The sequence below is a fragment of the Syngnathus acus genome, chromosome 6 (genome assembly GCF_901709675.1).
Source record: "Syngnathus acus chromosome 6, fSynAcu1.2, whole genome shotgun sequence".
NCBI lineage: Eukaryota > Metazoa > Chordata > Actinopteri > Syngnathiformes > Syngnathidae > Syngnathus > Syngnathus acus.
Window position 1 is genome coordinate 900590 of NC_051092.1, and position 21285 is coordinate 921874.

At 44.4% G+C, this 21285-nt stretch overlaps 1 protein-coding gene and 1 long non-coding RNA gene across 7 annotated transcripts in view; both read right to left on the reverse strand.

The window, feature by feature from the left end:
* Position 1: 1 nt before the first annotated feature.
* skor1b (SKI family transcriptional corepressor 1b) lies at positions 2 to 5983 on the reverse strand. 4 transcript variants are annotated; one of them, XM_037255196.1, is made up of 8 exons: positions 5275 to 5983; positions 3405 to 5132; positions 3163 to 3256; positions 2974 to 3078; positions 2809 to 2865; positions 2334 to 2408; positions 1253 to 1327; positions 2 to 578 (listed from the first exon to the last, which is right to left on the reverse strand). In XM_037255196.1, the coding sequence occupies exons 2-8, from the start codon at positions 5112 to 5114 to the stop codon at positions 484 to 486; spliced, it is 2211 nt and encodes a 736-aa protein (XP_037111091.1). In that variant the 5' UTR covers positions 5115 to 5132; positions 5275 to 5983; the 3' UTR covers positions 2 to 483. The 4 variants fall into 4 exon arrangements, with proteins under 4 accessions (XP_037111091.1, XP_037111089.1, XP_037111090.1 ...); XM_037255194.1 differs by having other exon boundaries at positions 2 to 581; XM_037255195.1 differs by having other exon boundaries at positions 487 to 1327; positions 2980 to 3078.
* A 111-nt stretch (positions 5984 to 6094) lies between these two features.
* The window catches only part of LOC119124458, a 42749-nt gene continuing 27558 nt past the window's right edge, over positions 6095 to 21285 (reverse strand). For 2 of the 3 annotated variants that reach the window (XR_005098281.1, XR_005098279.1), the window contains exons 7-8: positions 10180 to 10217; positions 6095 to 8014 (exon numbers count right to left, since the gene is read on the reverse strand). This is a non-coding gene — a long non-coding RNA (uncharacterized LOC119124458). The remainder of the gene's footprint in view (positions 8015 to 10179; positions 10218 to 21285) is intronic. The other variant, XR_005098280.1, reaches the window with a different exon arrangement.

Genomic DNA, 21285 nt, shown 5'->3' on the forward strand with positions numbered 1-21285 from the left:
GTTTTTTTTAATAAAATGGTTTATTCACGAGGGATGTAAATAAATACCACATGAACAGTTTAATAGAATATGTGCTTTACAAGAGAAAGTGATGTGGGCCTAGACTTCCAAATTCGCGTCGTCCGCAACAAATAATTTTATTAGTGTTGCCATGGTTTCACTCATTTAAAGTGCATGATGTTCAAAATGAATTCAGCCACCGGCCTACGCCAAAAGAATTAAGAACACGGCAAATGTAGGTTTTTCTTTAAATCCACCAAAGAAGTTAGCAATGAGATCATTATTACAACTTAGATACATAGCTACATTGTCATTGCACGTTGCCACAAATAATAAATATCAATGGTCTCCGTTAGAATTAAACGAGAGCGTCACATAAATGCTGGACAGTACACATTCTTTTCAAATAATTATCACAACAACAGACGAGTCTATTCCTCGAAGCGCGAAGTGGAAGTTCCACGCAGAGTTTGCATACGTGCGTCACGGTGGGAGCAGAGGAGACTTGAAGGTGCACGACCCCGTGCAGTGGCGAGGAGTTAACATCTTGCACGAGAAATGGTGCAAGGCGTCGTGAGCTTCTGAGAGGAACGACAGCCAACAATCAAACGGGCCCGATGCCTGATTTTTTTTTTTTTTTTAATTAATCAAATAGGTAGTTCGGCTATAAACAAAATTATACGGTGCTGGATTAAATAATAAACCGACCACGGAAGATGGTTCAATTTGACCCGACTTTGCGTTATTTTGCAGCAAAAAAAAAAAAAAAAAACAATTGGGGGGTTGCTTGGTACAAACAATTGGATGTTTTGTGTAAAAATTCTTTTTGGTCAATTGAACCCAACTTCGTGGGTTTTTCAAGACAATTTGGGTTGTTTTTAACACAGCAGTGTGTCGCCTTAAAATAAATGAAATCACTTGCGGTCCTCGGTTTACGACGGAATTCCCTTCTTGCTGTGAAGGCGACGCCTCCATATGTGTACGTATGTCAGAGCGTAGCGTTAAATACCAACAAAACAGTGTTAAAAGTTATAACGATGGCAGATACTTGTATAATAAACACTTCAAAGCCACATACAACAAGAGGAATAAAAAACTCAAGGAAAAGAGAGAATAGTAAGGTGGTAATGGAGCTTGGCTTTCTGTGCCTACGTTGTTCCGAACCAGTTCATTGCTCGCCGTTCGTAACCTCGTAAGATGGGATCGTCGTGAATGGAGGAGCCCTGGTAGAGGATTATTTTATTTTTCTCACCTCTGACGATGTGCAGTTGTTGGACCATCTCCTCTCTGTAGGACAGTTCTCTTTTCATTTGATCCTGGAAGTTATCTGAAGATTTCAAGAGAAAAAGATGCACATTGATTTACAGCCAAAAGGGGACGCTGTTTGCAAAATTAAACAACACACAACACAAATTAAACACTGGACGCATTTGACAGAGCCATCTAAGCGACGGTTTACGTCAGCATTTGCTGCTGTATTTGTTAGCAACAGAATTCAGGCTGAGTCGTTAGATATTTACTGTCTGTGTGCAAACAATAGCAATTTGTCCCGTTTGTTTTAAGTGAGTCTATTTGAGGAAATACGTTCAATCTTAAAGACACAGCATGAGCTGGCGGTGAGATAATTGGAGAGCGTTGTCACAATGTTTTCTTAACACTCAATGTAACGCCACAGCTATTTCAATTGAAGTTAATCAAGAAAAATCACCCAGCAATGACGATACAAATAGATGAGAATTCAACAAGATGGTACAGCTCTTTATTTTATTATTATTACTAAAAAGTTGAATTAATCAAGGTCAATTTCGATCCGTGTAAAAAGTGCGTGCTTTTAAATAGTACTTGCAATAAATGCTTAATAGGAGAGGCAACCCGTTCTGATGTGATGAAAGTAAAGTATTGCGAAGGTCAAACAGGAACTGCAGGTGAATAGTGCACGTGAGAATTTTGTACTCAGACATGAATGCTAATGTGTCCATTTTCGCTGCTGCACAAAGGTGAGCCGTTTAAAAAGCGACAACATGCACCGGTAAAAACATCCGTGCATCCAAACAACACGATGCGCCGCTCCACGGTCACTGCAGGTTTCAAGGGGTCGAGACTTGGTCAAATCTTTCATGGATACCATTGTGTGCGCTTTTGAGACACCGAGTAATATATATATATATATATATATTTTTTTTTTTTTTATACATGAGGTCAGTATTGGGCGATTACGTCACTGCTGAGGTCGGCATTGCAATTCTAAAGGTTTTGTTGGAGCGGTCAGCAAAAACAACCGAAAACAAAAACTTGACCAATAATGTTTACCACGGGCCATTTTTTGTGCTCACCTTTTAAATGTTGAAATTCCCGTTCCAGCTTTTTCCTCAGCTCAACCTGCTCTAATAATTGCTTCTGCAGTTCCTCTAAAAACACACACAAAATTTGCTGAGTTAAAGGAAGAACTTCAAACTGAGATGCCGTAAATTTCAAAATATACACAGTACAAATACAGAATAATATACAGGCTTTATTTATGTTATCAAAAAATACATACAAATACAAAACATTCAATAAGTCTAAATTGCAGGCTGTTCTAGTGAGAGAATTTTTATTACAGTCTTAAAGTCTTGAAAAATATTTGAGAGACAAATTCAACCTAAAATAAAAGTGGAGCAAATTAATATGGATTGAAACATCAGAAATAGGTTAACATTTTTTTTTTTTTAAATAACCACAATCATAAAAAGTGAAATAATGGTGAACGCCGTAATAACAACAATAATGTATTAATTATTTAAAAATGTCTACTACTAATAATCCTACCTTTTGCAAGAGTCCGTACGCCTCTTTGCGCGTGCAAAGCTCTTGCTGAGTTTTCGTCTGGATAAACGCACACACAAAAATATATTTTATTCCATCGAAAATTGTATTTGCATATAAATGAAAAAATATATATATATTGAGAAATCCTTCTCTGTGCTGATGTACCTTCACCTTGCTCTCGCTGGTTTTCGTCGCTGCTTTGTTCCAATAAAGATTTGTTTTCCACCTCCTCCACCGTGGACGATGGCTCTTCTTTACTTGTATTCTCATCTTGGAGGAAAAACACGCATTTCAAATGTATATTTATCGGAGAGATTTATTCCGTCCAAGAAATGGATTAGGATGATATCTAACCATGTGTTATAAGCCCTGCAGGTTGATAGCTTGCAGGTCTGAAATGATAGGGACTCCTCCTTGGTTGCAACTCGCTCCTCTCTTGTGCGTAAACCTGCAAAATAATCATAATAAATAAATTTAAAAAAAACACGCGCCAATAATTTAAAGTGTTAAAAACGTATGGATGATTTATTTCATGAATAAAAAAGAACCCTGTGAATTGGGGACAAATATTAAAATCACGTTATCGTGTCACTCACTTGGCTAAACGGCGCAGCAATGTGCGCGTCTGCTAAGTGTTCGCTCTGCACTTCTCTGTCACAGGACTGCGGGGCCACGCGTGGCCCCACTTTCTGGGACTCGAGCCGATCGATTTCCTGCGGTGCCCCCTTGCAGTCGGAATCGCTCGGGGACACGCTGTGGGTGAGCCCCGGAGAGCTTCGGGGACACATCAAGGACAGGGGCCTGCAGGGGTCCTCGTCCTCGGGTGTTTTACTGCTCTCCACGTCCACGTCCGCCTCACCCTCGCTGTCCACGCACGGAGACACGGAGCGGTAGCTGGAGCTCTCGCTTAAAAAGTCCGGCGATAAGTAGCCGGTTCGGGTGTAGGCTCCTCTGCTCCCGTACAACTTGGCGATGCAGTCGGCGTCTTTAACCACAGGCCGGAAGGCGGACACGTAGCTGGCCTTGCGCGGGGCCAGGGTGGTCCCCTCCAGCGGCCTTGCCTCGTCCCCGGACTTGTCGTCGTCGTTCCGCGTGGACTGGGTGCTGGAGCAGCGATCGTTGTCGGCCAAGCTGTCTTTGGAGGTGTCGGTGGACTCGGAAATGTCCACCTCGACGTGTCTGTGGAGAGGTAGCATCTCGGGTGGAGGTTTGTGCGGGCTTTGGGAGTACGGAGGCATGGGGAGGGCGCCCGCTGCGGGCCAGAAGACGGGGAAGGAGGGGTAGGCGCTGTCCTTGGTACCAGGCCACAGCACCCCGGGGAGGCCCGCCTTGCTTTGCTCGCCCACGATGCTGTCGTCCTTTTTCGGGCAGAGGCCGAACGCCGGGAAGCCGTACGGGTGCGGGAAGAGCGGCGGCGGGAGCTTCTGCAGCATCCCGAAGCCTTTACTGGGCACCGGGATGACCGGGTAGCTGCGCGGGCCCACATTCACCCGGTTGTCCTCGCAAGTGAGAATCTTGGCGGGGATCTCGGGGGACCGTCGCTGCTGGTTCGGACCGTGGGACCTGAGGGACGAGCCGGAATCTGAGCCGCAGCCTGGCAGCGTCCTCTTGCGGCTGCCCCCGTTGAACATAGCCTTCACGTCCTCCCATGCGTGTAAGACGTCAGTCTGGCCGCTTTTATCGGTCAGTTTCAGGTGTCGCCTCCACGAGTTGAAATTGGCCGCATCCGGCTGCGTGTATTTGGACTCCGGCGTGCGGTGCGAATGAAATATGAATTTATTCGGGGAGAAATACATGTTGCAGTAGGAACACTTGATGCACTTGGCCCTGGAGCTGTTATACCTGGCCGGAATGAAGCTGCCGCGGCTGCCCCACGCGCACTCGTGGCACACGTCGAAGGCGAAATTCTCTGGCAGTTTGGGAGGCGAGTGAGCCCCCAGAAACGACTTGCACAGTCTTTCCGCCTCGCGTTTGGTGATCATGCCGCACCTCCGCGATGAGATGGGCATGGCGCCGGCTCTGCGGAGGATCTCCAGCTGGACGGGGGTGCACTGCACGCAGGTGATGCCCAGCGCCACGCGTCGGTTGTGGATCTCATTGTAGCTGTAGTTCTTCAACAAGGTGTTGGAGATCTGCGCCAGGCACAGCCTCTCCTGGCAGTCGATGACCAAGGACACGATGGGTATTCCGTAAAGCACCGTCTCGCCCACCTGGTTGGGCTTGAGGTTGTTAGAAGACGGGTAGGAAAGTTCTTGCTTGGAGCCCGGTGACGAGCTGGAGTCGCGGCCCGCTGTCATGGGTTCCATGTTGCGGGAGAATGGAAGCTGCAGGATGATTGGACATGTTGGAGCACATTGCTTTGAAATCGTTCGGATGACGCATGCACGCTCTTCCGGAGAAATACAAAAACTTTCTTTTTTTTTTTTTTTAAATGAAAGCGCGAAGGAAAGTCGTGTCAAAACTCACCTGTATATGCAGTAGTGGTGCAGCGCCCCTCTCGTCGTGCACCACACGGACGCGGTCGCACGCGTGGTGGAGAGAAAAGGAGAAGTGTGTCGGATGCTGCTGGGGTGTTTGTTTTAGTGATGGGACTCCGTGCGCCGCCTTCCTCCCTCTCTCTCCCTCCCTCCCTCCCACACACGGTGGATGCGTGCGCGCGTCTGCTTTGGGTTACACCACGAGCGTGTCAAACTGCGCGACACACGCACGCGCGCGCGCGCACAAACTTCTCGAGTGGCAGACGGACGAAATGATCGAAGTGAGCAGCAACAAATACGGCAACCCCACTACATCATTTTGATATAACTAATAGAAGCTTTTTATTTGGAAATAATTTCATCAAGAGATTTTTTTTTTCGTTTCCCAAACAACATTGTCAGGGCCCTCGTCATGTGTCGCGTTCCCACGCGTATGCACGCACGCACGTCCGCCCCGCAGTGACAAGCAGCTGCTCTTAAGATCACAAGCTGAAAGAAAGCATGGAAAAACAGCGAAACAACGCCAAACGCGTCGTCCATTTAACCGTTTCAAGTCAATGAAGCTCCGGGTAAATGTGTGTAATATTGATGAAGGTAACGAGACTCGTCACTACGGGTCCTGCAGTGGGTCAGGGATGTGCAATCATATGACAAAAAGTCTATGAGCAAACATTTGAACACAAAAACAGTCGTACATATTAACAAGACAAAATATGTCAAATAATGTGATAAATAATGTGATTAATTAATAATAATGAATTAAATAATAATAATGTATTAATGTGATAAATAGGGATAATCAATTCTTGTGAAATGTTCAATAGTTATTTGAGAGCTATTTATTTGTACTAAAAAGAAAGATGCCAGTCTCCCAGCTTCTTTTCTTTTGTTTACAATCAGTCAATAACCATTCATCACACCTCTTCATTCAATCTAATTCCAGCAGTTTGACGGATTAAGTCCGATCGACACTGGAAAAATGAACTCAAACGTCCTTTTAGTTTTCCACAACATCGGCCCATTTTCAGTGAAATCAAAATCATAGCTGTCATCTTAGAAAAAATCCACAGTAGCAGGTGTTGTCCTACCTTCTGCGTTGGGCAGTGAGATGAGCAAAGTCAGCAAGGTCATTATCTGGTTTGTTCTGCCCTTTTTTTGTGCAAGAGAGAGCAGCTCATTTAAAAGTGTGTCTGCATTAATCACAGCGTTGCATCAAAGTATGATAATCACCTGAACAGTCTATTAAAATAAAAGTGGCAGCCCAGGGGAAATTTTACCTTACTCTTTAATTGTTTTGAGGCTTTGATGGGCTTTTTTAATCTAAGATTAATTTATGCATCCTTAAATAACTCTACATATGATTAATAAGCTTGAGACCGAAGCAATTATAACAAGCGGTTGGTCATCACCTCATTAGATAGTGTTAGAAAGATGCGCTTTGTAAGCGTGTGTTTGCCTGAGTGGGTAGCACAAAAATGAACAGTGGAAAGCTAGCTGAGATGACAATTACAGGGCCGATGGCTAATAATTGTCAACGAGCGCGCTGTCGTCAAGTCACTGTTATTTGAGTGACGGATGACTTATTGCAGTTGACCTTTTGTCAGATGCTGCTGCCACAATCCCTGGAAATCATCCAGGGGTGCATATGGAACATTTTCACTTTATCACTGGAGATTTTCCTGAAATAAAATCCAGAACAACTCCCTTCGTACTCCAAAAATAATAATAATAATTTTGCAGGGGTTGATTATATACGAGCAAGGAAGTCAAAAGTACTAAAAGCTTCCTCTAAATGTGGGGGTGGCTCAGGAGTGACGAAGGGGCTCCGCTCCTTGATTTGTGTGAGGGGCAACCAAAAAAAACAACAGCGGCGGCGGCGGCTGCGAGGCCGCCAGAGACCTGCTAAATGTCTGCTAATGTGTAAACAAGACATCACTCCTCTGCTGCTCTCATGTTTGTTTGCCTCCTAAAAGCCCACCCATGGGTCCTGACCCCCCGTCCCCGCAACACCCTCTGTTGCTGAACGGAATGCTTCTTCTCTCAAAGTGTGTGTGAACAAGAGAATGAGAGGGTGTGTGTGGTAGTGGGTGAGTTGGGGGGGGGGGATTTCATCACTGCATCAAATGAGGTTGAGCGCAGGGACCCTTTTGTCACAGAGTGGGACTCATCTGCCAGTGGTGAGCTGTGAGGTCCTGAGGGAGAGAGCGGAACAACGGTGCTAAAAAGCGGTGTGACAATGAGGGGAACCTTCAAGTGTGGGACACAGGCTGTACAGGACAAGCTGTGCCAATCACCTTGCAATTACTGTTTTGTGCGAGGCAGACGCCTCGCGTGGGCTTTGGCGGAGACGTGCAAGGACACAGGCGGCCGCCATCCAGGGTCTCGCTTTTGTACGGCTGACCCCAACTTCATTGTGTCATATGGATGCATAAATAACCTGCTGGGCTTATACATTCCCAAAAATGTCTTATGTTGAGGGGGGGGGGGGAAATGAGGGGAGCCAACCATTAACCCACCTGTCCTTATGACACCTAAAGTGAGGATTAGTAGATGGAAAAATAATGCACAATAACGGAAATATTCAGGGCTCACCCTGAACCGAGGATTACAGAATTTTCTTTGTAAAGGAGAAATTGAATTATATTAGAATGTATAAAATGTGCTTACCAGTGATGGCAGGAAAAAGATGAAATATTCATGGCCAGGACCAAGGTGCCTTTCCTTCGAGCCTAAAACAGACAAAACAACAAAGCATCCAAAAGAACAGAAGTCAAATCTTAAAATCATTGAGAACAGGAAAGAACAACAAAACAAACACACAACAAAGGGTGGACGCAAAAAAAGGTTGCAGATGTAGCTACAATCTTGAAGGTTTGTGGACGGTCACTCCATGAGCAGCATAAACAAAGACACCAATTTGTCTAGATCCAAGCCGAAGCGGTACGGGCAACGTAATGAGGAGTCAAGTGAGAACGGGAATTATCGTAATGATAACAAAAGTCTGCGCGGCAGATAGCCGGCCGGGGGCTGTATTGTAAGGCATTACCATAAAGATGTGGGCTTTTGGAGAGGGAGCAGCCCAAAGAGATAATAACTATTAGTAGACGGCAGTGCTTTGTGGGATTCCAGCTGTGGAGCCCGAATTTCCATACAGATAGAATGGCTCTGGGTAGATGATGAGCATACATGAGGGGGGAAGGGCCATGAAGTCTGGGCACCGGACCACTCAGAGGGGGGTCTCGAGGTGCTGAGTCTCAATGAGTTCTTGGTGTCCCCCTATTGGATTTGAAGGTGAAGTGAGAGGCTCCGCTTTGAACACTCTGCAATTCCCCGGAGAGGAACTCTCCAGAGCGCCAAACTAACTTGCTGTCGCTCTGCTGACAGGTTCCCGAGCAGGAGGCGCAAATTCCGTTGTGTGCCTGAGTCGAGATCCACATTGTATTATTTTTACGGGGAAAGTTGGGCAAAAAAAAATGTCAAGTGTATTTCAAAATGGTCTCAGTTGCTTACATATGAGACCATTGTGACCCAGAAAGGACGTGATGAGAATATATTCAGGGCTTGGGAAGGCAGGTGTGATGAGTTACCACGAGAGAAGGTTAGGTTAATTATAGCGGGAGTGGAGACATTAACTCATTCGGTGCCAGCCCGGTTCAAATAGATGCTTGACGTCTATCGTCGTCAATGGCGGTGAATGAAGTCTGCAACGGTTTTGTTCAAATAAAATCGAACATCAGGAATGAAACGGACGAGAGGGAAGACGTCCGGCGGCAGGCAGACGTGTCGTGTGCATTATGTAAGGTGTAAAGCTAACACAGCGAAGACAAAGACAGTGAGAGCAGAGAGCGTGAGGACACCAATCAGCCTGTAATTATCCCCCCGATGTGCAAACTGCCCAACTCGCTGTCCTTGATCGAGTCTCCTGACCCATTAACACAACACGGACTACGGTGGGCTGGAGGCAGGACGATAGGAGCCGCCGCCGCCGCCGTGGATCAGCCCAAGCGAGACCAAACATCTGGGGGCCGCTGTGAAATTAAAGAACTGAGTAAGTGAGCCAATCCTGTTATAGCCCTTCATTAATAGCCCGCCCGGGCAGCTTCACATGTGAGGTAATGCACGATTCAATTTCATTTGATATGAAAGAAACACCCCTTGGCATCTCTCGGCGGCGCTTCCTCTGTTTTTCAAGAGGCTCTTTTAGTTCAGAGTGATGTATTGAGCCGTTTAAATTAACAACGGAATGACTTGGTCTAATACACGGACGGCTGCGTGGTTTCCTCGGATGCTTTCTGCAGTGGGACGTGAGCTTAGCATGCGGCAACCTGAGGCTGGGCAGCGAGGCGTGCAGTCAGCCCAAACATGGCAGACATTCATAGAAGGCCGACTCATTACAATGGGCAAATAGGATGGCTCGGCCCTATGAATGGATGGCTACACAAGTTCTGTATATCCAATTTCATTGCGGAACCAGTACCGTACACCCAATGAAAGAAAAACACAACAGCACCTATCTGGCAAGTCCGTCTTGAGGTAACAGTTTGTATATTATATAAAAAACCAAAATAAAATGTCAGAAACATGGGATAGTCACACAGGAAGTAAAGATTCTTGGTGACCAATATTGGAGCACAATATTTACCATTTAATCTTTGTCAAAAAGTGGTCATTGCAACACTTTATGCATCGTGTACTGCTGTGGTGCACCAAAGAAAGTGCGGTCATTCAAAATACCCTGCACTTGAACTGCACTTCATCCCAATGGGGCCAAAGCGGTTCAATAAACCATAGAAACATTTTGCATGCTAGTTTGTTTGTCCAGTTGTTAGTTAGCAGGTGACTTTCTGGTTCAGAGCAAATGGTGATACATGTTAAGGATAGACAAAAAAAAGACCATTTGTATTCTGGAGCAGAGGCAATGTTCCATTGTGCCTAGAATGACAAAAAACAAACAAACAAACAAACAAACAAACAAACAAACAAACAAACACACAACCAAACAAACAAACAAACAAACAAACAAATAAATAAATAGTCATGGAATATTTTGGTGTACATGCTCGTGTCACAGTCAGCTTCCATAAATAAAAGCCCATTTTTAAGATGTGAAGATTTAAGTCTAGCATTTGTATTGTGGAGTGGCTCGCAGGTTCCTCTGGGAAGCATCCAAATTTCGGGTTCTTGCTGAGCCCTCCAAATCTTGGCAAGTAACAAAACAAACCAAACAATAGCGTTCCGCTTGGCGGAAGTACAAAGTGGCTTTGTTTGGAGCTGGAGGCCTTGTTATGAACTTCAGCAATAGCTTGTAAATCTCATATTAGTGCCCCTCATGCGCTGTGTGTGTGATGCCGAGCGCTAAATCATTCACACGGAGGCAGGCCTTGGTCAGCTGAATACAAATGAGGATACAGTGGGTGCTCCGTCAGTCCCTCAGGGGGTGTACAGGAATAGATGGGAGAAAAGCACAGTTTGATTGATGCCGCTACACTCTGAGTAATGACTGGTTCAGAGGTCAAACTACTTCAGCGCCATGCATTATATCATTAATTACAGACATCAATAAACAATAGGACGCGGCGCATATGTTTTCAGAGTGTCTATCCAGCTGCATTATTTCACAATTAGTCACCACAGATTGAAGCATACAGGAGGAGAAGAAAAAAAATTAAAAAAAAGGGACGACAGTCTGCTCCAGAGTGCTGTTGATCGCATCAGGATGTCGCTCTTGAAAACTGTGGCGTAGTAATTACACGTGATAATAGCAGCACATTTGGATTTCACAGTTACATATGCAATTAAAATATTATTCATTACCTCTTAAATAAAAGCGGGGTTCTCAAATCCCATTAAATTTGGGATAATTGTACGTGTTTAATTATAAGCAGCGAGGCAGGAGGGAAGGATGACAGTAAGGAAAGAAAGGAAGGAAGGAAGGAAGGAAGTTTCTGAGAAAGTGAGGCAGAACGTGCTGTGACCTAGATGGTGGAAGGAGACATTTTGTTTCAAAAGTGACCTTGCGGGGAAAACCTCTTCTCAGAATAGCTCAGCTTTCTTTTGCGCTGCGTGCAGCTAGCTCACTTCAAGGCCTGCTTAAAAAGAGCCCGGAGGCATGCCATGGAGAGCGTTCCAAAATGTCCGCCATTTGGACTGCCAAAAGTTATTACGCAATTTAATGTGCTGTAAAAACCAAAAGCGATCGTGTCGTCTACGGGCAAAGCAAAGAATCATCATCATACAAATAGAAATAACTTGAGATGCCGCCTTTTATTGGATTCGCGCTAGTACAGTTACTGATACAGTTTGGTAAAAAATAATTCTACTGGCAGAAATAAGCACAGATGTTTGGCCATTTAGAATACACTTTTCCCTCCCTCCATTACATTTTGGATGCTTTGCAGTTTTATGCCAACGTATATCCAGAAGGTCGGTATTAAAAATCGGCCGATGAATTTGGATGCGGTGAAGAGGTGGAAATGGTTCTGTTTTTTTAAAAGGGTTAAAGCAAATTGTTTTCGGATTCGCTAAACGGAATTGCAGATAAAAAAGGAAATATTGTCTGATGGTTAGCAAGGTAAGAGAAGTTAAGCTAACTTAGAGATGCTTGAGAAAGTAAAATCGGCTCAAATGAGACAAACTAAAATGATCATGTGACATTTAACAGTTGTTAGTTAGCATAATAGCAATTTTGAGCCTGAAAATGTATCAAAGTGGAAGTTTAGCCACTTAATGGATTCTTCTACAATATTAACCCATTTTGATTTTGATTTCAAAGACCTGAATCTGCTTTTTAGAATTGTACCCATGTAGCTACCAAGCTGTTAGCTTGGCCTAACATGGGCCTCCCCCCATCCGTTCATCGGCCCGCCCACCCCCCGCGGACCCTTTGAGAGCAGCTTGGTTCAGGCCGCTGGCTACAACCTGCAGGCAGTCACAGGACAGGCCAAGCGGAGCTGTCTGCCACTCCTGTGCTTCATTAGGAAACAAAATATAAGGTTTCCACTCCATTAGGAATGACTTTAGGAGTGAAAGCACATAAGACGCCGACTCACCTCATCAACAATGCATTGCAATAACGGCGGAGGATGAATGAGTGGAAGCGGAGAGGGAGCGAGGGAATGGCATTAGCTCGCGTACGATGCAGAGTGGGAACGAGAGAGAGAAGAAAAAAAAAAAAATCATTAATGCAATAAAATGTGGTCAGATTAATCAAATGCCTCCAACTCTTATGAAAATATTGCAGGGGGAGAGTTTTTCTATTACATCTAATGGTATCTCATCTAATAGTGGCAGTTAGAGGCTTGGGCATCTTTTTTTTTTCTTTTGTGGGGCACAATTTAGGAAGTTTAAAGGGAAGCACCCAAGCATGAGCGCCGCATAGCCGACAGGAACGCGGGCGAATGTCGTTTGCTGCTATTTTCCCTTCTCATAAAAGCTTACCATTAAGACTACGGGTCAGGGGAGAAAATAGAGCACATAATTAGCGTGTCATAATCAAAATGACCCACTCGGACACTTTATGATCAGCCGGACCGAATCACCGCGCCGTCGGTGGCAATCTGCGACCACGTTTTAACACCATCAACGTAATGAAAATACAAACAAATGTTAATAGCCCGCCTCCTCGCGCACAGACCAGGAGATGAAGCACAATGTTAATTTCACGGAAAACACCGTTTTCCGCCCCCTATGAAACAAATGCAGAGGGAACAAAAAAGAAAAAACGGTATCCTTGTTTCCTCAAACAATCTGTGAAAAGCATCATTCCCATGCTGCACATCTCCAGTGAGAGTCCTCCATGAAGGATCTCATTTTCAATTAAAATCTCATTTGCTTGTGAAATCATGTTGTGAATTAGCACATGAATTTACATACTGGGAAGCGTGCCAGGTTGCTCTAATCTACTTGGATTCTTCAACAACAACAAAAAACATCTCTAGATGTATAGAAAAAGAAAACATCGGCATTGATGGTGCGAGAGCAATGATGCATAGGTGAAATGTAGACGAGAGAAAACATTTACCAACATCCAGCTGCAATCAACAACTGGATTGTGAACTAGTGAGGGAAAACTACAATTTGTTTCTACTCATGCGGAGAAGAAACAAATGAGTTTCTGCAAACTTTCAAATCACACAAAACAACAAAAAAGGTCAGGAAAGTGTTTTAACCTTTGCAGATGAACACCAAGCTTGTCGGTGCATCAAAGTAAAGCAGAATTGACGACTCGCTGATACAATGCAAGTTTTGGAACAGTCGGGCCAATATTGTCTTTTGGCTTTGACTTCAAACGATTGTCAAGACGTAAAGAATTATTTGAGAGCTTCTTTTTAGCCCAGAAATGTATTGGAAAAAACAATCGTCAACAGTTCCCAGCTGGGACTTTATAGTTTTACACCCGGCCCGCACTCAAAATGGTCCTCCGTAAATGACTTGCTCATTTCACAAGGCCCTCCTGACAAAATGCGACGGCCATTATTGATCCATTCTTTCAATTAAATAACGCTTTGCACTGCCCTCCTTGTAAATATCCAGAGACGGCTGCGACATAATAAGCTATTCTTTGTACAGTGCTAACATTATCAGTCTGCACGCAAAATTAATTCCCCCCACTATTGCCGAAACAACTATAATTGCAAACTACAGAGAGAAAGAAATTGGAAAGCTTTAATATACATTTCCAGGTGTATTTTCCATTTGTTCGAGTCAATAACATTTTTTCATTAACATTTGTAATAAGAAGAAGAAAAAAAAAAGCGATGTCCCCCTGCTCATTTCCTTTTTAATTCAGAAATGAAATCAGTGCGCTTTGCAAAATACCTATGCGGCACACTTTTTCCATTTAATTTGGTTTAAGGCGTCCAAATGAGATTAATGTTGGCTATCGACAATAAAACATTTTAATTTACATATTTATCAGTTGAATGAGCCATGACTCACAATAGGTAAGATCTATTAACATGATTGCATGTTGATACAACACTTGAATATAATAGAAAATTGATATGAATAGTGGGAAGCTGCTCTTTTTTTTTTTATAGTTTTCACTTTTATAGACTTGATATTTGGACGGATGTCTATTAAATGAATTGGTGCGTGGGCACATGAGTTGAGCTGCCTGTGTGCATCACAAAAGAAAATACTGGCAAATAGAATATGAGTGTGGAAACTCTTTGAATACCCTATACAAAAATATTGTCACTGAACTTATCTAGAGTAGGGTTCACCAACTGGCGGTTGAGGTCATTTATTATTATTTTTTTGTACACTAACTCATTCACTGGCAGCCTAGTTAAATAGAATTTGAACGTCTACATACGGCAATGGCAGTGAATGAGTTCAGACATACTGAAAATAGAAACTAAAATGTGACCAACAGAGTAAGAAAATGCAAACTGACTTAAAAACTGGATTAAGAGGAGCATACCCATGCACTGTACCGCTCCTACATTCCTTTTCATAAGTGATTCCATTTTTTTTATTCCATATATACTTGGCAATCTGAATCGCTTGGGAGCTGGGCACCCAAATAAAAGTCCGTTCAAGAAATGAGCCTGGTCTCCACACAGGCCAAGAAGAAAGAAGGACAAGTGATAAAGATGGCTGCGTCTATGTTGGTCTTCATTGTTAGGCATGCCCAAATCAGCGTGTCCTGTCTGCCCCTGAGCTGAACTGAGGGGCTGTCACCCTGAACACGAGAGGTTGACAAATTGTACCGACACATTTTCCCAACTTTGCTCAAAAAGGCTTTCTCTGCCCTCAAGTAGCTTCCCCCTCACCTAGCACCTCATCTCAGACATAATAGCAAAGGAGGCCTTGCTGCGAGCTGGAATCTTTTCAAGATTCACGCTTGGATGACGAGGGACACAGGGTGGAACGGGGATGATCTTGAATGACGTCACGTTTGCTCATAAATATTCAGCGGATGCCAAAGGTTGGAATGGCGACGACAACTGCACGCATCATTTTGGAGGAGCCAAATTCATTGTCCAATATAGTGCGGCGTGTGATCGTCGCCATCGGCAGCCGTTCTTTGACACGATGACTATTGTCAAATAGTGGTGGACATTTCAAAAAGATGTCAAATGATATCACACGTTTCCTTTCTTTTTTTAGGTGAGCGCGAGGCATGCATTTCAATGAAACACATTGCTCACCCTCCCCATCAAAAAGTCAAGATCAACAAAGAAGATAAATGCAATAGTACACATGAATACAATAATTGGCCATTATTTGAGGAAATATCATAATAGATCACATCGGCTGGATTTGCTTTAATATTATGAATTATTACTTCATAAGCAATGTATACAAAGGTGGCGTGACAAAATGATGAACGTATGAATACAACTTACATCGTAACGGCCTCCAAATAATCTATTAAAATGATCTAGAATATTACATTATATTTTGAACAGATATAGAGTAATGTACATATCTGCACACAATCTAAGATGAGGAGGAATGAACAAATATAAGGGACACAATTGGAAAGCTCTTTGCTAGCGGCTGCGCACGTACATTAGGCGGCATCTTGAAGAGCCTCCATTATTCCCCGACACACCATGCAAATGAATCACAACATGGGGTAAGATGGAATTAAAGAGCCAGCCTTCTCTAATCAATGACAAGCCACAATGAAAGCAAGCCCCTCTTCCGCTGCCGTGCCATCGGCAAGCTGCACGCCAACACACGGTGCATGAACTCTTTGGATCTCTTCCCCAAAGTCACCTCATCTTCTATTCGCATTCCACCGTAACCTCGAGAGAGCACCTGGCCACGTCGGCCGGACGGAGGTGACGGCAATCGACGTCCCTTCTACTTCCGACAGCTGCGCGGGCTGGCTTGAATGACAGGCTGAGCCAGCCCGAGGATGTCTGCCGGCTGCCGAGCGGCTCCGCTTCAGCCTGCAGGTGAAGTGTCTGCGGCGCCATATGGAGCAGGGAAAATTAACAACGAGAGGAAATTCTCCACAGCAGCGGGAGGTCTCGCTAGTCTCTCCTCCAAACAAAATTTAAAGACGGAGAGAAACAAGAGAGGGGGAGTGATAAAATTAATGGGGTTCAACGTTTTAACACAACACCCACGGCAATGTTTGCACAGGAAAAAAAAAACAAGAATTCCCTTTACAGTTTAGTCACATTGCACTCCTGTATTATAAATCAGCGCCTTGCTTAAGTAGTTTGACCCGTTCTATAAATGTATATTAACCCTGCCGGCGCTGCCGCCTCTCCGCTTGCGGGCGGCTGTTAGTGCAGGTGAGTTGCCTTCGTCCCCAGTGGCCTCTTACGCTTGCTGCCATCATAGCGGCGGCGGCGGTGGCGGCGGTGCAACCCCCCCCCCCCCACGGAGCCTCTCTTGGTTTGGGTCATTGATTACAAAGAGCCTCCTGGTTTTGTCTGACAGATGTGAATCCATGCTATTTAATTTGCAGAGTTACCCTCAAAGGGGCCACCATTAGCTATCCAATCTGACCACAAATAGTGTTCCATTAAGCAAAGAGTTTGAGAAGCTCCGCCACCGTGTCTCCTGACAGCACGGCGGCGGCGGCACATTACGGTGAATGTTAAATGCTCGGTTGTTTAAACAAAAGGAAGATCTTACTTTAAAGAAGGTCTTTGTTTTAGAGATACATAAAGAGTCGCCTCAGCGGGATTCTTCAGGCATATTAGAGCTGAAACTGTCCTTGTTTAGTGTCTAAAGAGGGTGGGGTTGGTAGTTAAAATGTTAATAAGTGCAATTCAGTTTTAATTTAACAGCCCTCTGCATTCCTAATTACTCCACTAGCTGTGAATAAATGAGGACGAGAGCTCATCTCTTGCCCTCTGCCTTCAAAACAAAACATTCTTTCCGTTTCCGCGATGGAAGGCGACTTCAATGCTAGTCTCCTCACGAACACCAAAGCAGCATGCTCGCTTCGACATTTTGGGGCGATTACTTTCCCAGTAGGCGGAGCGCTTCAAATCATTGGGAGAGCATTTGTTCATAAAGTAAAGCGGCAAGTTTTTCAAAGTGCCGACGCAGCATCTTTAAAGGGAAATAAAAGGAATTTGATGACCGTGGAATATTGATTTATTTTTTTCCCCCAAAACATTCAACAATAGGAGCAAGTGTCCCTGTGTAGCGATGGAAGTGTGCATAAATTACTTTATGTAATCATACAATGTAGATTAGCATGATAATGGCGGGTGTTAATGGATGGCGGGAAGCGGGGAGTGACAGCGCTCTCAAACGAGACATGCTTGGGGCAGTGGGCTCAAACACACACGCACAACGTTGGGGAATAGCGACAAACGTGAGTGACGGGGAGGAAGCCACATCTCCCCGACAGCCCGAGGACTCGTACAGTCTTTCCAAAAGCCCCGAGGCTCCCGGCCGGCCTCTTGGGGACCTCTATTAATTGTGAGCAGAAAAGGTCCAGCATTTCAGCTAATGCTTTTGAAGAAGCTAATACGCACCAGCAGGGCCACAATCTGAAGGCCGCACATGGAATCAATCTTAGCGGGAAAAAAACCCCAACCACAATTCTGCTATATATTTCACTCTGGATAAATTCCACAAGAGACAAGTAATCAAAGTGATGGGGATTAAATCAAAAGATACCCTCAATTGTAATCATTGAGATTTCATTGTATCTAACAAGCTGAGACAAAAAATGCAAGCTGCATGAAGACTTTGATGGAAATTTCAATCAACGCCACAGCCATTAGTAAATCAGGCTAGATGCAACCCCCCCATGGAGACAAAAGGCAGGGGACAGACAATAAGACTGAAGGAAAAGTCAAGAGCCCCCCTTGAAGACTGTGGGCCGGCCCCCTGAAATATAACAAGTCATGCTTCTTTCATCTGCCAAAGCCTTCCTAAGCCTTACAGGGTGTGAAGAGGAAACATAAGGAGCTGTAGATTTACAAAGTGCGCGGGCGGCTATGACCACTCCAGTGGATTAATCCGAATTGGGCTGGCTTTGCGCCGGCAGCAAATTGATCAGGTCTGATCCGGCTAATCCACAGGTCCCTCAGATTTGTATGCATGCTCTGCGAGTGAGAGCGCCGCTTAACTCTTCTCGCCTTACTTTAGGATGTCTCGGTCAAGCTCAAGTTGCACAAAGTAACGTTCTGATCATATTTTGGTGGAATTATTTCTTTCAAAAAAAGGAGTATTTACACTGCTTGCATTGCGGGAAATGAAATGCTATAAATGCTAATTACTGTCACCTAAAGGATTGGAGTGGAAGAAAATTACTCCGCACAATGACATTTTTTTCATAAATGTGTTTATTTTTTTAATTTATTTATTCAAAATGTCAATATATCTACTGTTTGTTATGGCTGCCAATGAGCAATCATGACAAGATGATGAAAGAATATTTTATATAAGAATCATTTGAGATATTTTTCTAAACGCAACAAAATATGATAGAATACTGATGAACTACAATTACATTGAAGTACAGGATCTGTTAGTTGTTGCACGTTCCTATTGAGGTGACCTCAGCCTATTCCACGAGCAAAAGTAGTTCCCGTCCGTCTAGGGAAACATAGCCTCTTGACCCTCTGACAGTCAGGACTGAGTAGCGAGCTGAATTCATGAGCAAATCTTAAGGGTCAACATTGGCACAAAAGGACTCAGAGGAGAGTGGAGAAAATTAATTACAAAGCTTTAGTGTGCAGTGAATGACGGCTGGCTTTTGTCGGGCCTCGGCACCGGCGGCGGCGGCGGAGGAGGCAGGACCGTCCCGGTGCCGGCGAACCCCTAGCGGCCTGGGCAATTGTCTAGCTGCCAAGCGCTTATCAGCACCCGCATATCAATGAAGCCGCTGTCTTATTTGTGCAAATGGTAATTACAACATCTCTGAGCATTAAAACAACGTCGGTAAGGCAGATTAGAGTGAAATGTTTCAACAGACGATCAACAAAAAGAGATCTCCTCATGTTTATCAAACAAATCCGCAGATGCATTTTCCCGCCGTCTTGTCTTTCCGCGTCGACACGGTGGAAAGATCGAGAGTGTAAAAGCATTTAAGCAGGATGAAGCTCAGAGTTTAATGTGTTCCATCAATCCCATTCTCGCGGGGTTGCAGCCTGTGAGACCGTCAGAGTAGTTTAGTGGCATGTTGCAGATTAAAGGTGCAACGCAAGAGTCAGGTAACAAGGGACAAAATAGTCTTGCCAACTCTCAGTTTTAACTACCCACGTTCCCTTTGGCCCACCCTCATTAAATGCAGAATGCATTTGTCCTTGGAAGCTTTTACACACGTTTCACACCTTCTCAGTCAGATAGATGTTCCGTTGTTCACAACTGGCCACATTAGGCGCAAATAGATGGTGTCGCGCCAAAGTCTCGGCTCAGCGTGGGTTACAGGGGGCAAAGCAAATAAAGGCCGCCTTTCTGACAACATAGTGCCTCTCAAAAGTTTGCACTCTACAGAAATCCGGCAGACCCGACCGACATCCAGCAAAAGTACGGTGGTGAGTACAAAGGCTACACCCCCCCAAAACATGGAAAAAGGAATGGAAGAACAACACATAATAAAATAAAACATAATATAATATAACTTGGTAGGAATTAGTAAACCAAAAAGGGTAGAGGAAAGTGACTAACTTCAAGTGGTAAAATATAACATAATAAAATATAATAAAACATAATATAACTTGGTAGGAATTAGTCAACCAAAAAGGGTAGAGGAAAGTGACTAACTTGAAGTGGTAAATTATTTATCAAGTATCACCATCAGGTCTGCGTGTCGGACACAACACTGATACTTCAAACCTTGTTTCTGCCAAGCAATTCCTTTCAGTGCGTTGATATGATGAAAAGTTGCAACTAGAATCAAGTGAGAATCTGCACTGCAATAAATGTATATCGATATGAGCTCACCTAAGAAGAAATAAAGCCATCAGGACAACAACAACAAGATCTACTTCCAAAGATAAATTGTCCTTCCGCTCTGTTGTAGCGAGCACGTTGGGGTCAAACGAACCAAGCGGTATAGCCACAGTCAAGTGACTCAATTACCACGTTTGCTCTTTGTGTTGACCCCTCAATTAGTGTGGAACTGTAACAATCTGCCCAACAAATACAGTCATTCATCACCAAGTGCCCAAAGCAGCCAGCTAGCTTCACACGGGAGAGGGCAGGCAGAGGTCAAATGAAAGTCTGGCCTTTTCTAACTAGCCTCCTTAAGATCTGCTGTTGGATCAGCTCTGAGAGGCCCACGCTCATTCCACATGCATTGCGACGAGAAGCTTTCGAGGCTACTTACAAAAGCGAGATTCGCCAATTCATGGCCATATTATAAGCGCTCCAATGCAGTTGGACTCAGATGTGACTCGTTTGAAAATGGATGCAAAGGTGGTGGAGTAAACAAGATCTCACCAGGTGATGGTGGGCTTGCTGTCGTCACAGGGCGGCGGAGTGGAGACTCTCCGTCGCCGCTCTCCTGCTGCGGTTTGAGTTGCGGCAAAAGTGAAACGCTGATGATTTAATGATGACACTGGTTCATTCAGTCACAGAGCTTGGGTTTCCAGTCAAGGGTGACTCGATATGAGCCAAGTTGGGTTTACCTTTACTGAAGTCCAAGCGGCTAACATTTAATCTCCCTGCAAGGGCAGCCAGAGGGTGAGGGCGGGCGGGCGGGGTCTCCGAAGGGAACGTCCTGTCCCGGCATCCGAGGCCTGCTTTATTTATGACGGATCGTCTACCCAGGTCCGACTTGTTCGCTCAACATTCTTAGTGATACTTCCAAATGTTCTGTTCACCTCATTTTGCTCTCAAAATGTTAGAAATTCCCCTAAAAAGTCAGCACGCACCTCTCCTCCACCTCTCCTCCTCAGCACTCCCCCGGCCGGCTCTCCTTTTCTTAATTAAAAAGACAGATGGGTGACTTCAAAGCAAGTTGTATTTAGGTGTATTCAAAGCATTCCCCTTCTCTTCTTGACCGATACATAAAGTAAAGCTCGGGAGACCGTCTGGCAGAATATTTTCCGGGAAAGCAATCGAAAAT

Coding starts and splice junctions, on each gene's coding strand:
- skor1b (XM_037255193.1), bottom strand. CDS start 5,114: ATGGAACCCATGACAGCGGGCCGCGACTCCAGCTCGTCACCGGGCTCC. Junction 3,079..3,162: donor TGCAGGGCTTATAACACATG/GTTAGATATCAT, acceptor TTTTCCTCCAAG/ATGAGAATACAAGTAAAGAA. Junction 2,866..2,973: donor CCAGCGAGAGCAAGGTGAAG/GTACATCAGCAC, acceptor GCGTTTATCCAG/ACGAAAACTCAGCAAGAGCT.